The 19,038-nt window shown below is 35.2% G+C and overlaps 1 protein-coding gene across 2 annotated transcripts; it reads left to right on the top strand.

Annotated features, from left to right (window-relative positions):
* The first annotated feature begins 1,819 nt into the window (after window positions 1-1,819).
* LOC102805849 (hydroxyproline dehydrogenase-like) lies at window positions 1,820-17,062 on the top strand. Of its 2 annotated transcripts, none has more exons than XM_085491514.1 (10): window positions 1,820-2,253; window positions 7,724-7,917; window positions 8,596-8,737; window positions 9,291-9,395; window positions 9,579-9,659; window positions 10,316-10,462; window positions 11,153-11,282; window positions 14,044-14,191; window positions 14,433-14,521; window positions 15,404-17,062. In XM_085491514.1, exons 1-10 carry the CDS (start codon window positions 1,897-1,899, stop codon window positions 15,568-15,570), a joined length of 1,560 nt encoding a protein of 519 aa, XP_085347640.1. In that variant the 5' UTR covers window positions 1,820-1,896; the 3' UTR covers window positions 15,571-17,062. The 2 variants fall into 2 exon arrangements, with proteins under 2 accessions (XP_085347640.1, XP_085347641.1); XM_085491515.1 differs by having other exon boundaries at window positions 2,060-2,253; window positions 7,806-7,917.
* The last annotated feature ends 1,976 nt before the right edge of the window (window positions 17,063-19,038 follow it).

The raw sequence follows: 19,038 nt of genomic DNA, 5'->3' as shown, positions 1-19,038 counted from the left end.
ACAGCCGAAAACATATTGCTTGTTTTTTACCGGCTTGTTTTCAATGGCAACCGAAGTATTTTTATGCAGTTCAAATCGTTCAGCAACATTTTTGGCATATTAGGTGTACATCACATGGAATACTACGATTGAGAGAACTTGATGTATGTTGACTGAGTTTTATCATAGTACGAAGTACCAGGAGGTTTCTGCTGGCGACGTTGCGGCGTTACCCAGTTCCAAATAAAGATTACCAAATGAGCAACATTTTAACTGGTAATCAAGATTCATTTAATCCATGGCTAACAAGCAACATCACAAGCGAAGTTGTAGCATGCAGTACTAGTAAGTCATCCCGTCAGTGGAGTACCGCAGTAACACGGCATGTTTGCCTTCAGCATTGTATTCAAACGAATCACGTGCTGTGCCGTTCTCGTTCAAACCCATGATTCGATCAATAGGGGAGTTTCAGTAAAAAAAAACACATTGCAAATCATGCAAGTTCAAGATTTTCAAACCAATATACAAAAACAGAAATGCTCAGAGATACAAAAGAAGGATAGATATTACTTTTCACTATAGACATCTCTGTTGATACTATCCCTCACATATTCTACTCCCAATTACTCCTGCGTAAAATGGACTAGCCTCTTTTCATGTTGACATTCAGAGTAAAATCATGTGACAGGCTGCTAAAATTGGCTGTTGCATACTCTTTCGCCAGTCTGGAAAATGTGTTTAATTAGCTCTCATTCAAGCAACAATGCAGATTTCCCAGTGGCCAGTGGCAGTGAAACTATTCGACCCTGCCATTAAAAAATAGGGGTGTTTTCAGCAAAAAACGAATAACCCTGAAATGCACACAGCACACTGAATTTCGGAACAAATTGTGCATTACTTACAGCAGCAGAATACCACAGAAATATGAGACGAAACATGAAAACATTATTTATTGTATTTCAGCCTGAACCCTCTATATTGCAATTCAAGGAATTAACCCCATATGTGCATCCATTTCCCACCTTGGTATCACCCACTCCTGAAAACAAACTCTTAATACCACGCTGAAGCGTTTGGTAATAATACCAAGCTGAAGCGTTTGGTAATGACCTCTTGGTTGCACTAAATAAATGAATAACCCTCTATATCAATACACTTATTACAATATCTGTGATTTTTCCTTCAACGTGATTGAAACCACTTGCAGTTACTGCTGTTTCTGGGTAAAATCACACTCCGTGGTCACAGTCAGAGTGACTGTGCCGTGGTGAATACGCAACGAACATGAACAGTTCTGTCAAGGTGGTGTGGGTCACAACGTCACTTCCGGTTTACTTCCTGCTTTGCGTGTATCACGCTTTTTGTTCCCATGATGCTTTGCGATGTGACTTACACCACCTTAGTTCTGTCATATGAAAGTCAGTCCGACCTTGTCGATTTCTTGCACAAGCTCATTTATCATGATATCAAAGACGGGTGAAGGTTTTGCGGCCCTATGTTTTCGTGTTGCAGAAGCCAATTGAATAGCACATAAACGGGTGAAAACGGTTTGCTTTTGTCAGGATGCTGCTGCAGTTGTTGTTGCTTTTTTGTGTCAAATGTGTGTGTATTTTCAATAGAATTATAGTGTTTTTTCTGTCATATAACGGCAGATTGGGTTTTATTTGTATTCTTCAGGCAGACCTACAAACAACCAACACCCATATTTTTGAATCGTTCGTAACAGCCGCTACCAAACGACGACGTCGAATAACGTAATAGAGGGCATGTATTTGCATACGTGCAAAGGTCAGAGACGAGGCACATTTGTTTACGATATCTGATGTTGCGCGTCACAAAACGTGATGTGGCATCATACTGGTCAGCAGATGTGAGTGTACATAAAATAACTCGTTGATTACTCGCAAGTGTTTAAACATGAGCGGCCGATATGTTGTTCCATTGTGCACTCGTCTGTGTCAAGCTCATATTCACGGACGAAACGGATTGATAACACAAAGCTTTCGTCGTCGTCGTACCGATGGCCAACGGCGCCGACACAACCATCACGGTCCAAGACCACTGGCGACATCGGCCGCTGTCGGAATTGACCCAAACATCCAGAATTCAGACTCCATTGAACAAACTGCGAATGATAATTCGAATGCTGGACCCAAGCTGAACTTCAGTGATACAGAGAATTCATTCAAAACCAAGACGACATTGGAAATATGTCGAGCGTTGGCGGTGTTGAAAATGTGCTCTTACTCATACTTTGTCGACAACAGTTTCAAGGTGAGTTCTGTCTGTAGCGAAATAAATTCGACGACAAAACGACGGGAGACAGTGAAGATACATGACCTTTACCATTTGTATGCAAAATGATTGACAGTTTTTGTCGTCCGTTGTTTTCTTTTGACTTTACTGTGGTCATGGAGGTAGAAAAGATGCTGTGGTTCATTGCTACATTCGGCCGTATGAATTACCATGGAAGGTTACCATGGAAGATAGTACCTTCCATGGAATTACTAACTTGGCGGCGGCACACAATCTAGATCGCGATCGCCAACAAAAAATCAATGAATGACCTGCCAACCCATATTTTCTGTGACATTTATGCGTCAAACGCATATTAATATTATTGAAATGTGTTTATACAAGCACTGCTCATACGTCAATGCACTGTACAATATTATCAGTTTAAAATCACATTCAGTAATATTGTGTTTCAAATGTCAGTACGAATTACGAATATCAAACAGTACTGGTTCCACAATTGTGGCCCACATATAGAAACTGCTCTTGGACCTAAGGCCAGGAAAAAATCTATGTTCCTCGTTTCATGAAAATTTTAAAATAAGGCGACGAGGCGATTTTTTTTTGAATACTGAGCTAAAATGGGGGAAATTTGAGACAAGTGCGAGTACAAGCGCATTTTGGAATGCTTTAGAAGAAAAACGTTTGTCGGAACCACAATCGAACTGCGGAAACCACAAAAAGATACGTTATGTACTTAAGATAATTATTATTGAGTTAGTTGATTGGCTACTCAGTAACACGTTACGTAAGCCCAAACTTCAGGCCACACTGTATGTATACTTTCAACACACGCTTTATTCGGCAGTAGCTGTATAGTATTCGTGTAGTGTGTATCGTAGAATAAAGTCTTTTTCCTCGACTTAATCGATCGTCTACTTTATCCCATAATTCGATTCCCACAATGTTCAAGCCGCATAGTTCAAAATGATGCGCACGAAAATGAGAAACAGACATATTTTGTCTCTCATCAGCTTAAGGTTCATTCAATTTTCCACAAGGAGGGGGCAAGATCTCGTCCCAGGTCATACAAGTCTACCAGAAAGGTCATATATGGTAGATTGATGATTTTGAATGTGAATAACAAAATCCCGAAATTAATAAATACGAGCTTCAACTGGAAGCCAGTGTCCATAAATCCATAAGGTCGAGTGGTCAAATTTGTTGCATGAACGGCCAATCAGACGTTCTGTATCATTGGTATTTGGCCAAGATGAAGAAATAACTATTGCAACAATCCAATGTGACGTAACGAATGCATCGATGAGTCTCTCAGTGGTGCTCCTGCCAAGTCAGTAATTTTCTACATATTTTATTTGGCTAGACACGAACCCGTTATTAAAATAACACCAACCAACACCAGATCAACCTAGAGTCGCCGATATTTGAAATTCCTAACCGCATAAAATCAACATAGGGCAAACGAAGCCACTACTGTCTAGTCAATTCGCTAGTCGTTGAACTTGACAAATATAAAAGCATAAAGCATACCTTTCCAGGATATCCTCCAACACGCTGAACAAACGAGCGTAATTACTTATCAATCGAAAATTCGGCGCTCTACTGTATAAGCAAACAATCGTGTCAACTCGGCCCACCGCAATGGTCAATTATGAAAACTGCTTAGTCTGAAGTTGATATTTTTAAATATTATTTGAATGTAACTTTAATTTTTAAATGTTGTAATAGGAATGTAAGTAAGTAAATCTTTATTGCTATCGTATCTCATTTGAGATCTTGATATAAAATACAATAAAGTGAAATACATAGGAATGTATGTGTACATTGTCCGACAAAAGCGAGATGTTCGTGATCACGCGTGAATGGAACAATAAACGTGAAGGATGCTAATTGCATCAACTATGCGTACTCAGAATAATACTAATTTTTATAGCAAGAAAATATAAAAATGCCTGTCTAAAAACCTTATTGAAATGAAAAAATAGCAATTACTAATATGTAGCTATGATTATGTAGTTGATTATTTATGGTTATATAATTTACCGGTAATTTTTAATAAAAACTGGACAGATGCGCCTGTCAAATACAATTATGTACCTGTCTAAATTGACAGATAGACAGATGGTTGGCTAAAACCCTGGAAAAAGTACGCTTCTTTCATTTAACAAACGTTTCCTATATTGAAAAATATGCATCGTATATTGACAAGTATATATAAGTATATCGAAATGTGTGAATTATAAATTCATTGTATATATTGAAAAATATGCTTTGTATATTCGCAAATATTGTATATTATTATACATCTGTCACCTTAACGCCATAAGTTACAACGTGCCGTAATTTTGCGGTATTTTACGGGGTATTTTCATCCTACCATATTAGGAAATGGGAATTCCGAATATGGCATGATTACGCGCGTAAGCGTCCCAAAACAAACATGGCTGCCACCAGAGTTCGACCGGACTCCACACAAAGAAGTTGGCTGATTCTGCTCTAAACATTTTGGATTTCACATTCCCAATGGTGTTTCCTTGGAGGGAAAAGATGTTACATTATAGTAATAAGGTTATTACGAGGATAACTCAAAGTAGGCACTCAGATAATACGCCCCATTGGTCGATACTCCAGTTGTACTGTCTTCGTGCATACTTTGAGGTATCATCGTAATAATCTTATATTATTAAGTATGTATCATATATTGAAATGTATGCATTGTATATAGAAAAAAAAACGCTTTGGCATTTACTCCATGTACTTCCATGCATATTTTGTTAAAATGATTTCCAATGAAAAGAAATGCATGTTGTTGTCCTCTCATACCCAGTGTACAAGACCTTAAATACTCAGGATACTCAATTTTGCTAAATATGTACCATAGAAGCGCATCTACAATATAAAATCTCGTTCATATATAGTCTATGTTTATTTTTTTGACTATTCATGGAAAATAAATGTGCACAAAATTCGCAAGAAATAATTATGCTTTCACATGACACGGGGGAAATTGTTAAATAATTGAAACTAATTATTCCTAAAAAATAAAAATTGCACCACAGTCCCTCTATAGAGGGATGGAGGGACTGTGATTAAAACCCCTCAACCATAACTCAATCTCAACCCTTCCCCTTCTCAAGTTTGATTGTATATGCCAATATTCAATGGTTACCCAGAGGGGCACATACAATTACATTGTGGAACTACAGTGTTAGGGTTAGGATTTAGGTTTGGGGTAGGAGCCGTAAGAAATTCTTTCCAAAATTGCTAATCACTTATGATGTGAAAACCTCTTTTTCCACTCGATACAAAGCTCTGTTATTTACAACATATGCGTTATTAATAAAACAATACTCTACTACTTTGAATAAATTACCAACAAATGTGCCCTTACTATATTGAAGAATATATTTATCACACTGCTTGGCAACAGATTATGATTTAGCTAGCTGCGGATTCATAGCTCTTATTTAGTCGGTCGATCTTTAGTCTTTGTGCTGATAATTTATTCATTTCTGACACAGAAGAGCCATGGTTTCCCCCATCTGCATGAGTAGTTCGCTTTACGGGAGTATCCACACGTTGTCGGGAATACCTTCTACAGTGGCGTCATATTGTGCTCGTTCGACATGAAACTAATGGTTTTTGTCACTGTTTTGGTTTTGTTGAGAGTGTAATCAATATATTGTCAATTGGTTTGATGATGTGATGCGAGGAAATGTTCTGTTTTTGTCGACTTTCTAGTTTTTTTTGCGATGCCAAAATTATAATTCTAGCCTCGACATTTCAATTATTTACATCCCTCTTCGGATTAAAGCGAGGGAGTCGTTACCTGCGCTTGCGTCAGTTGGCCATAGCGTGTCATTGTTTACCAAGAAGCGTCTTCCCATGAGCCTTTGTGTTGTTATCATCGCTTGGGACTCAATTCCCGAGGACGACCCTCCCGCTTTAAGTAAAGATATTTGAAGGGCTTATTGGTTTACAATTGGGGAGGCTGGAGTGTTAGGGTTCATTTAAAAGGTGGGGCCTAAAGGGTCCCATGGAGTAACCTTGGAAAGAACATATCCGCTCTTCACTAAAATCTGGAATTGGTGCTCATGAATTATGTACATACATGATCGATTGGACAGTTCCGCGTTACCATGGAAACTATCAGTTGATACAGCCATGGGAAATTATAATTATTTTCTATTGTTCAGAGAATTATTTATTGGTTATCAACCTCACAATTTCTCCACATGTAGTCTTTTAAACTAGTGAAGACCCCTATTCCCAGACCATAGTGGTACTCTGGAATTTGGGATAATTTAGATACAAAACAAAGGAACAGGAACAAAGATGGTAGTTTGTTATTTTTCATTGGTATAGATATTTAATTTGTTTTGTTATTGTAACAGTATAACGTACATATTCAACGGCTTAGACGACAAGCGAGGGTATTTGGTAGCAGATATAAACCTCTCTGGGGAAATTAGCATATTTGGCGCGCGTAATCATAAAAACATACTATCCCGAATAAGTGTTTTAATTGTATGATCTGCCATTCTAATTTATCCGCCATGTAGTGTGCGTTCTAGTTTACACAGATGGGCGAGGCCTGTCACAAAATCAATAATAATTATGTTATATTTCAACACACCAGCGGTGATATTGCGACCATACACTATTTCCGCACATAAACGAAGCAAAATAAGTAAAAATTACATTTATTAGTTGTGATTCTTTGCATTTACGCCGATTTTAATAATAACGAAACAGGCGACAACCCCGGCGAATGGGAACAAAGGACGGGTTGTGTCGAACGCAATGCTGCCATAACACGCAGGATCCTCACGGCGAAATTTCTTTAAACAATGCGCAATATATTAACATATTTGGCATTACTAATTCGTTTTAGTACTTGTACTAGACGCATGAACAGCCACTGGTGGTGCTGTATACAATCAAATCCTATTGAGGCTTGTTCCGATTTTCTACGCTCATTCAGAATTGCATGTAATGCCAGGAATAGTTGTTACATTTGGTGACCAGTTTAGTATGATACAAAACGTTAACTTTACAGTCTTCAAATAACCACAATAGACAGAGTGGGAGTCAAGACCGAATATATGTGACTCAGTCGTTTCATAATAAATTGCATTTTTACATAACATTCATGAGATATGTCTACCTATATGCCTCGTTAAAGGTCATTAGCATATTGTGTACGCAGTGCACATGCTTCGGTCCCTTTTTCCATATAACGTCTATATTATCAGCCATGCAGCCTCGTGCTCAAATTTACTTGAAATAGAGCGTCGCAAATTATGATATAATACAAAAATTATGAATATACTACATTTATTATATGAATAAATATTTAACTTGTTCTTTTTTATCTTGCTCATGCAATCCAAGTTCAAACACACTTTTACCTTCAACCAAACCTCTTGCCTTGATGATCCTTTTCATGTGATTTTGCAAAATAAATTTGTATTTATTTTAATTCCAGTTGATGACAACATCGCAGAAGATCCTTGGTGAATACATAACCTTTCGCTTATTAAAATCTACTTTTTATGGACAATTTGTAGCGGGACATGATGTCCCAACAATGGCAATGTGTGTTGAGAGACTCAAGCTGGCTGGCATTGCGCCGGAAATAGCTATTCCACTAGAAGATGATTTGGGAGGACCCGGGGCCAGGTAAGGTACCCGTTTGAACTTTTAATCTTTGAATTTAACATTTAATTTAACAGTTTAGTGCAATTATTTTTAGTCTTCACTTTAACCGTGGGTTTTCAATGTTTTTAATTTTCCCATCTTAAGCGTTACGTAGAAATAGAATAAGATTAATAAACTTATATTATAACTCAAATTATAGCATTGCACTCTGATTTTCTATGTGGATCTCGTATATACATGGAGTCAATGCGAAGCAACTACAAGATTGCACCTGATTGGCTACCTAATCCTAGCATCTACCAGTCAGACCAATCAGAGAATGGCTTAGAATTATAATCCCACACTTTATATCTCATGAAGCATTGTTCTAAATTATTACTATTGATTTATATAATCAATATATATAATTGATTTATATGATAGCAATTTAGATTTAAAAAATAATAAAAATTAAATAAAATCCTCAATGAAGTATTTGAAAATATAAATTGGAGAGAATTGTTAATAAGTTTTAAATGAAAAAAACAAAGTAGTATATTTTATTTGAGATTTCTCCAATTAATAATATTTTAATTGTTTTTTTTAAATGCCAGAGTCTACAAATGTGATTGTTGATTGGATAAATGTACTAATTATGAATGTCTACCACATTTGAGCTGGTATTTTGCTGAATATAATAGTATTTATTTCTATTATCAGCGACGAATACAGGGATAGTAGATGTGCGGAGAATATCAAAGTGATGGAAAATTGTGTAGACCAATCATTACAAATATGTGATAATTCTAAACCAATTGTAATGCAAGTACGAGTCAGCCCATTGGTGCAGCCTGAAGTGTTGGTATGTTTGAATTAAATACATTCTTTCTGAACACAATAGATTGGCTTTGTAGTCTCCGCTGGGATCGAATCTCGGTCCTGTATGGGTGAATTTCGTGGTACACACAAATCCAAACTACATACGTAATTCATGTCACGATGCGCATGTACCGAGGTATTTATTTGATGATATATTTCATGATTTAATGTTGAAATGCATCAACGTCAAGTTTTTCTGCCGTGCCAGAACCGATTCTTGTTCGTTCGAAGACAGATTTCATCAAACTTCGTATAAACTTTGAACGTAATTGTTCGTCGATTAAAAGCTACTACACTTGTTTGATACATTTAGTATCATTAGATATCCTCTATATATACCGGACTGGGAGCTATCCTGATTATTTTTCAGTAATTTCTGCGTAAATATTTTTCTTATAATAAATATGGTCGTGTTAATGATGTGTTTTTTGTCTCTGTGGAGTTTATTCAAACCCTAGGTTATGTGATGGACTGTTAATGCAATGTTGTTATAAGATATACCATCATTAATATTGATATTGAAATCTATTCATCAGGTAAAAATTGGTGAGTTAATTGTGAAGAATGGATATACCTATGCTGACGGAGGACCAATAAGTATTCAGAATTTTGCTAAAGGACTAAATCAAGTCAATGATAAGGTACCAATTTATTTCACACATAAGTTCATTTTGTTTGACTAACTAGTCTAGTAATTTTCTTATTGCCACATTATTGTCCAGTTCACTGCAAACACAGTCGAAATGTTGATGTTTAACCGCCAACTTTATTATGTACGTTGAAGTATATTGAAGTATTTAAGTTGTGCTGTCTTTCATTCACAGATAGAGAGAATTTCTGAACTGACTGATTCCGAATTTAAACATCTCAATAACACCTTATATCGTTTAGACAGACTGGCACGAGTAAGTCGACTTTTATTGTTTTATTATGTATTTCCGGTTTTATCAGTTTAGATTTCATTACTATGATACTAATACACCGATGGACATTGTGTTGAAATCGTGGGTTACACTAGGTATTCAATGTGTCATACTGGTAGCATTTGCATCATATCAAATATAAAATACATATAGAGATATAATGGTGGAAGCCCTTGCCTTTTTTTATAACTATCTTTACATATCTTGTTCAAAATCTGCATCCTTGTTGATTAGTTTAACGTGCCGACAAGTGACAACTCACAGTAGGACTCCTGGATTAAACAATCCCTATTCCCTATCAAATATGTGCAAAATTGGCCATTGTAGGTTTCTAGAGAATGGATAACATTTGATTGTTCCCTATACAAGAATTTTACTGACAACTTCGTCTTTACTATGTAAACTATGACAAGTGTGATTTGTTTTGATAAGGGGTGGTAGACCAGATATTGTGTTGACAGCCGTGGGGGGGGGGGGCTTTGCATTACTTGAAATACTTCTTTCAACATTTCTCATTTCTGAATCCAAATTTGCCTGCCTTACATGTTTACCAAAATGCCTGCACCATCATATAAATTTGATGAAAACACAATTTAGTATGATTGCAATAACCATCATGATGTCTTATTTTTTGACAGCATGCTGTATCTAACAATACAAAGATTCTAGTAGATGCGGAATATACATACCTCAATCCAGCCATGACACTGATAACTCTAGCTTTGATGTACAAATACAACAAGACTGAGCCATTCATATGGAACACATATCAAAATTATCTCAAGGTATTGGTCGAATTTTATGTCATATTATGTATATTTTTCTTATTTGCTGTGTAAGGTGCACACTAAAACTTCCATTTTGGATCAGAAGTAGTTTTATTCCTCTTTGACTGCTCACTTATACGCTACTGTATTTCTACCCTATCAAGGAATGGCTCTGTTTGTCAGCCATTTAACGTTTGGCACCTAGTTATCTAGCCAACCTAGATGGATTTGTTACGTTTTGAAGTGTCATACCTTGTTAGCTATCCAACCAACTAACCAGACATAACGATTTGACTACTCAGAAAAAGTTAGTTCTGGAATGTCTAAAGTTATTCTCTTTGGCTAACTAACCAACATCATCTGGCTGTCAAGCTAACAAGGAAGCAACATTTGACTACACAGTAAAAGTGTCACGCTAGATTGTTTCTCATCACATGGCTATCAATTCAGCCAGGTACTGCAGTTAGTTTTAAAGTGTCATACCAGAATATTTTGCCTTAATATAAATCGATATAAATTCGCAAATGTCCACCAACTTACTGCATGGTCAAACTGCATGGTCATCATTTATTTTCCTCTCTAGAACTTACTTTTGTCTGCATTCATCCACTCACATGTCCTAAAGCAGGACTGCAAAACTATCATGTTATGTCAAGTTTCTTTTTCAAATATTTTCAAATAATGCACATACTGGTTTGACTTCAATAGGCAGCGCATACCAACATCAGCAGAGATATTGGGATGGCTGAAAAGTTGGGGTTCACGTTTGGTGTAAAACTGGTTAGAGGAGCATACATTGATAGAGAAAAAGAACGTTCCAAACAAATGGGATATGAAGGTAGACATTTCATTCCGTATGTCTGTACCGTCTATTACCACATACACATTATTTATGCCAATCATGTTATTTTATTACCTTGCCCGTAACATCAAAGATGGAAGGGAAAGGTATATTAAGGGAAAAATTTCTGTCCGGCGTTGTCGTCGTCGTTGTCGTCGTCATCGTTAATAATGTTATTGTGTGCACAATAACTTTACTAATTCTATTCCAAACTTTAGCAAACTTGGTCACCTTATTCATCAGTATAAAGTCTTCCCTGGGTATGAAGAACAGATGTCCTGTATGAAAATATCACGCAAAAATTGAGAAAATCTGATAAAATATTTTCTACTTGACTGATCACTGGTGATACACATTCAAAGGTCACTGATCCCAGTGTGAATGTGCATTGCTGTGTGTGTTCAATGAAGCAAATCATTTATCTTGTAATAATACCCTTGGTAATGTATATATATGCTAGACTAGATTTCAATGCAAACTCATGGAGAGAGTTGTTGCACAGTCTGATACAGATTTGCAAACCTACCAATAAAATCTTAACAGAAAACAAGATGTCAGATAATCAATATAAGCACTCCTATGAAGTGGGTGCCAAACTTTTGGTCAAGATCTGAAGCCGATAGAAAATTATGTCTGTTTAGTCTCATCCACATTTTGAGAGGAAAATTATACTCAAAAATATGTATTCTGTATTTGACATACAGTTCATTGGAAAAAAAACAAAACGTTTCTTTGTTGAAGTATATAAATTTTGAGAATCAAAATTCGCAGCAATTTGCCTCAGCTATTAGGATGTAATTTTATAATACTAATTTGAAAACACACTTCAAAGAAATAAAGTGTTAAGGGATATCCCCACTTTGTACTTAATTAGAATACAAAAGACAGAAAATAAAATAAAAGTATTTATAGTAGTGATTTCCATCTTAATACATCAAATCAGTAATAATTAAACATCAATTGTACTTCTGTAATATTATTATTTCAGATAATTACCTTGCCCGTACCATCAAAGATGGAAGGGAAAGGTATATTAAGGGAAAAATTTTGTCCGGCGTTGTCGTCGTCGTCGTTGTTGTTGTCGTCGTTGTTAATAATTGTTATTGTGTGCATAATAACTTTACTAATTCTATTCCAAACTTTATCAAACTTGGTCACCTTATTCATCAGTATAAAGTCTTCTCTGAGTTTGAACAACAGATGTCCTGTATGAAAATATCATGCAAAAATTGAGAAAATCTGATAAAATATTTTGACTGTTTCTACTTGACTGATCACTGGTGATACACATCAAAGGTCACTGATCTCAGTGGAAATATGCATTGTTGTATGTGTTCAATGAAGCAAATGATTTATCTTGTAATAATATCCTTGGTAATGTATCTCAGAATCCCATACTGGGTTTCAAAACCAACTCATGGAGAGATTGCACTGTCTGATACACATTTGCAAACCTACCAATAAAATCTTTACAGAAAACAAGATGTCAGAAAATCAAGCACTCCTATGAACTGGGTGCCTAACTTTGATCAAGATCTGAAGCTAATAGAAAATCTGTTTAGTTCAAAGTTATCAAATCAAAAACAATACTTAAAAAATACATAAAAAGCAAAACATTTCATCCACATTTTAAAAAGAAAATTATTCTAAAATATATGTATTCTGTATTTGACAAACAGTTCATTCGACAAATGAAAACTCACAGGAATATGTTTCAGCTATTAGAACAGAATGATAGAGTTTTTATAATACTAGTTTAAAAACGCACTTCAAAGATTGCAGTGTTTGAAGATGTAGATTCTCAGGAGGCAACAGTACTGTTGACTTCTCCCTCCACTGGACACCAACTAACTATTTAAGTTGATTTGCATACAAAGCAGAGCTTGCAACATGATAGCTATTCATAAAGGGTGTTTTTTTTACTTTTCATATAATACAGTAGTCACACAATGAGGCAGTTCATATTTGTCTCAGTGAATCATTAATTTTTGACAGACACCTGTACAAAATACTTGGACTAAAGCCAGCTAAAATTTTCTGTTATCTTGCCTGTTTTATGAATCTATTCACATCTAAATGCAGCACTTTTTTTTTCAATGAGACATTTGTTTTTATACTAAAATATCTGAATTACTTTGAAGAAAGCTGGAAATTATGTCCCTTAAAATAATTAAACAAATAAGCCACCAATGTTTTTGTAAGATATTTACATCTTTTAAGGACATTCAGTAGACTGATTCCCCACTGTTGCTTCAACCCCAAAACTTGTTTGTATTCAAAATTAATTATGACAATGCATATTTATATTAAAACAAACTATGATAAAGGGAATTATATTATATAACAAAGGGCAAGGTCACCAGAGTTCAACTATGTTTTTATCATTTTTCTACTCTGATTTGTCAATCTGTGTTTTTTTGTTTCTTCATATGTTTTAAACATATTTATTTTGCTGTTGATTAATTTATTCATGTTTGGATATTATAATATGAATATAAATTATTCATTTTATCATTCATTCATTCATTCAGTTCAGGTAAAATTTTCAAAAATACGGCGACATACAACATAGAGGTAGTGATGCTAATTATCAGAAGTACTTTAATTGACATATTCGGAACACAATTGCATAATAGTATAGTTTGCATCATATGATTTTACTAGGAATGTGCATCACATGTCAGTCTTGCATTAGATTGTCTATATACAGATCCAACAATGCATTGTAATTTATTTTGCTTTTATTGATACTCTACAGATCCCATCAACCCGGATTATGAAGCTACAAATAAAATGTATAATCATAATTTAGTTATGTTATTAAAATTAATCCAAAAACATGGAAAACGATACAATATGATTATAGCATCCCACAATGAAGAAAGTATAAATCTAGCTGTAAACAAGTAAGAACACGTTCACTTTCTTTATCATAATTGTAACTTGAATGTTGAAAATGTTACACCCGTCTTATTGTTTTCATATTTCGAATTTGAAATTAATGTATGTTTTAAGCACTAGTGTTCTTGAAGAGCTTCGTATGGTATCCATGCAATATACATTCATCATGTGATGTATCGAATTCATCCAATCAAAGCTTACGAATGATTATGTGATTTGTTAAATATATTTTTTTTCATATTACAGAATAAATGAACTTGGTATTGATAAGACGGATGGCACAGTTTGTTTTGGTCAGTTGTTAGGAATGTGTGATCAAGTATCCTATGCCTTAGGTAGGTTACATGTAGAATACATATTTGTTTTGTTTTTTGTGTGGTTATATGTGTGAAAACGTGTGTTTACATGCATGCCTACGAAGAACAAAGGAAATAAACAACTTGAGCCATTGTTATCAGTGGACCAGTGGTCAAGGTCAATTGTGTTTTGTAAAATAGCCAAATAACAGGCAAATCACATCAGACTGGTGACGATTTCGGATTAATCTTTTCAGCCAATCATATGTGTCTCCTATGTGACCAATGAAATATAACGGTTAACATGGTCTTCTATAGGTATGTAACATGGTCGACTACAAATACTATTATTGACCATGCTCATAATGAAAAGTTTAAAGTAATTTCATACAGGTTTCCATTTCCCCTAGTTTGTCATTTTAAGTTGTGGTGAGAGAATGATTAAGTACACACTACGACAACACCTGCAAGTTGTGGTCAAATTGTTTTTATTATGTTGTGTAATTATGTTGTGAAACAATTATATTGCATATCACTAGTTATTACTTTTTTTTAGCCAAAACTGTATTTTATGTGTATGTTTTACCGCAAATTCAAACTAGGCATGACATTACTTAACAACTATGGATGTTCATGGTCAATTTGACTGACAAGCATAATAGGTCAGACAGGTGTGCTTATCACGAACATAATTATTTTGACTGACTAAACAGGGGAGAAATGCCCGACAATAACACTGTGAACAGGCGGGTTCAGTTTGTCGAACAATGTATTGAAGTTAAGGCAGATAATGTGGACCTTATTACAGAAAACAAAACGTGCAATCACACATAAATGATGAGCTCCATATATCTGGCATATTGATATCTTGGCTAGTACTAGTTTCTAAATGTATCAAAAACTGTTTGTGACGCATTTCAGGTCAGAATGGTTATTTAGCATACAAGTCATTGCCAGTAGGAACAGTAGATGAAGTGATGCCATACCTAGCTAGAAGAGCGTCGGAAAATCGTTCCATCTTGGCTGGTGCTAAACGAGAAAGAAAACTATTATGGGGAGAACTGAAAAGGCGAATGTTGAAGATATGAACACATAATTATGTGAAATAAGCTGAAACGTCAACTGGCGCATTTTACGAGAAATAACTTACTTGTATAAAGGATATGTGTCATGATTCCACTTTGTACATGTAATGAACATTGCACCTTATTTGACAGGTGTCAGAAATCATCAATTGAATCCATTCACACAATTCGAGGATTATTCAGGTTGTCAGAAAATGAAAATGATCTCATGATTTCCAACTCGGATCTGGGGGGGTAATTATCGTTCCAGAAACACAGGCTGTATAGCTAAGAATTGTAATAACTAAACTGCGCATAGATGAATGTGCAAAGATCTAGGTTATCCCCTGCTACATTTACCCCATTTTATCACAGTGGCGAGACAGTGACTCTGGCGTGGTGAGAGGCGGGTGTGCCCTCAGTCCTGGGGCGCTTGCCGATTTAGTGTTTTAATGCATAATGCCTATGTATTCTTAAGTATTTGCCTGTTATTTTATTTTCCGAATTTATAAAAATGTAAGCCAAGTTGTGTTATTTTTATCCAAGTCCTTATCTCTGATACACATGCCCATGGATTAAACAAAAATAATTGTTTAGTTATACGCTATAACGTTTTAAAAATTGGTAAGATCACTGAAGACTAATGAAATGTTTATTTCCGCTCCTTGGAAAATGTTTTAACAATATTTAAAGTAATATAGTGATTGTTTTTCAATTCGTTGGTGTACTGGGACTTAAACACCATGTAAGATTTGTTTTATTGTAAGTCACATCCTTTGAAAATATTCCATAATGATGGTTTGCTGTGTAGCATAGTTGGGTATTGCATAGTTATGGATCATGTGTCGAGTTAAAATATACGATTAGTGATCTATTTTCCACTGTAAGTAAAATAATGTTATTGATAAATTAAATGTATCGTTTTGCAAATTTACACAATATGCCTTCAAAAAGGAAATTTTAATAAGCTACCAGCTGTACAATAAATGGGAACTTCGATTTGATTATCATCTTTTCTGATATAAACCAATTTCTCATCATTGGCTATTGTTGTTTTCGTCAAGTACTACTAATTTCTCCCATAGTGTGAACCACGTTTCTTCCACAGTGTTCATCTTAAGCAATGGGGTTAATCAGCTGACACGCTGTTAGTCAATGAATATTGTATCGGGGTAATTACTGATGACGACAGGGTGACGTTATAATTGATTGCCTGTCGTTGATCGATGTATATCAGTGTCATCTTTATATTTTTGACTTAATTTTACAACCCGTTTGCAAAATTGCTTTCTATTAGGCAAGTATGTACAATGACTGGTTCTGTTTTTTTTAACAAATCCTGATTTTCTATATTTAGCAAATAATATTGCCCAACACAATGCCATTTTCGCAATACTCTTGAAAACAACAAACTCACTCACTTAGATATTAGTAATGTGTAGGTATCATATTTGTTCGATGTAATATTTTAAAATTTGAAATATTTAATAAAATATATAATTTTGGTAAAAAATTATTTTTTGACTATTCTTGCAAATAGATTTTACGTGGCGTATGGTGAATTCAGTTGAATCATTGTGTTGTATACAGATTTCCCTATTTTTCGGTTATGATATAAAATTGCTATTTGAAATTTTATTAAAATGCGTAAAACATTGCGTACCATACAAGTACTCTATAGATTTTTTGCTCTCAGCATTGTTCATTTAAGAAAAGATATTTCCAAAACAGAAGACCCATTGCTCTATACGTCTAGCTACATGTGTGTGTATTCTTAGAAAAACGATTACGAGTATGGTGTACTACGTTCGTCAGTAAGCTACGTTACGGCACTTTACGTCAAAATTTCATGTATTTATTTTACTTTTTCCAATGTCATTATAATTAATCTGATGAATTCTTTATGGTAGAACTACAGTACACTGTTTAAGCTAGGTCGTGTGTTTTCTGACTTTCCACTAAAGAACTCAAAATATTATACACGTACGGACAATATTATATGTTCATGGTTATGTAGGCGTAAAAGTCACAGAAAACAGCGAGTTACTCGAATAACAGAGCAAAATATTAAATTCTTTGACTCTCTGTCTGTCGAGATTCAAATAAAGTTCCAAATAAATCATAAATCAAAGCTTATAAACTATAAAAGTAAAGTATTAAATGAAAATCAAGCAAATACGCGTTGAAAATATTCGTTGTAGCGATGTACGAATTATCATAGTCATGGAAAACAACTCGTAAGTGTATTTTCGATAAATCCATGGAAAGTTATAGTAATGCAGAAAACGAATGCCATAAACCAATTCAAAAGGTTCAGCAACTGGTACAATGGATAATGATAAATTATGAGTTCCTATTAATGCGATTACATATTGTCCTCACATTATGCACCAGTTAGTTGCAATAATTTGCCATATAACTCGTATTACTCGTCCTCGTAACGCTAAGAGAAACCCGGTTATCGAGCCATGCAATAATTTTCTATATCACACCAGGCCCTGTTTGAGCATATTTGGACAAACATATTTGTTTCGTAGAGAGGCGCGCACTCCGAACTGGTTTCAGTCGGTTACCGGTGCCGGTGTTGCCGGGGGTGACATTCTTAGCAAGTCTGTATTGATCTTGACACAATTTTGCCTTTATGTTGTAGGATTGCCTTTATAAAACATAGATAATATTATCTATATGACTAGCTTTCGGACACTGGAAGATATTTAGGGCTGAAATCTAACCACATTTAAGAGATTTGGGTTTCTGGTGTGAGTTAAAGTGGGAGTTCCGGTTCGAAAAAGTTGTTTAAACGCTTGCGCGTCTTCAATCTTGCTGTTCAATCTCTTTCCCACAGGTTTTTGCGTTTTACGCAATATTAATTCTGCCACAGACAGCATTAAATGTTGTGGCCAATCACCATTTTCCTTCCCAAAGCTCCTTTCGGCTAGAGCGTCGAATGTAACTCTACCACCAAATACCCGTTGTGTCGCCACAGGACGCGCTGCCTCGGTACAGAACTGTGTCATATGACGCCTTACTAGTCGATTTCGGCTAAAATAGCGCCCCGCCGCCTTTTTACACTAGTGTTCATACACGGAACTTGATACTTCTTTTTAGTGAAATATTGTTTAGTGAGTGAAATACTAATGTTATACATGATTCAATCTTTGGAATAGCAAAATATAATACATAATAACGATAATAAATGTTGTATTTGAAGTTCGAAATTTCCCGCATAATTTCAGTTTTTACCAAGCTTGGAATAGAACGTCCTTGAACGAAATCACGCATATAGCCTCTCTCGAACCAGAAACCAGCTGCGTTTATTTCTACAATATTTCTAAGTTCATTTATCATTATTGAGTAAAGAAATCGCTGAAACGATGTATTATATCCGTAAGATATGTGCCGGCCAAAGATTGACTTCAAAACGTTCGAAGTTTCAATGAACAAACCTCCGGCATTCCCTGGGCGATATGCGTCAGATCGGTGTAGAGTGGA

This window comes from Saccoglossus kowalevskii, chromosome 16 (assembly GCF_978046115.1).
Source record: "Saccoglossus kowalevskii chromosome 16, keSacKowa6.1, whole genome shotgun sequence".
Classification (NCBI taxonomy): domain Eukaryota; kingdom Metazoa; phylum Hemichordata; class Enteropneusta; family Harrimaniidae; genus Saccoglossus; species Saccoglossus kowalevskii.
The sequence above is the reverse complement of the archived record's forward strand: the minus strand, read 5'-3'. Positions and strand labels throughout refer to the sequence as shown.

What these genes read in the sequence shown, in the direction of transcription:
- LOC102805849 (XM_085491514.1), top strand. Translation starts at nt 1,897, where the DNA reads ATGAGCGGCCGATATGTTGTTCCATTGTGCACTCGTCTGTGTCAAGCT. An exon ending in TTGGGAGGACCCGGGGCCAG is followed by an intron (nt 7,918 to 8,595) that starts GTAAGGTACCCG and finishes TTCTATTATCAG; the next exon opens with CGACGAATACAGGGATAGTA. An exon ending in TAAATCAAGTCAATGATAAG is followed by an intron (nt 9,396 to 9,578) that starts GTACCAATTTAT and finishes TTTCATTCACAG; the next exon opens with ATAGAGAGAATTTCTGAACT.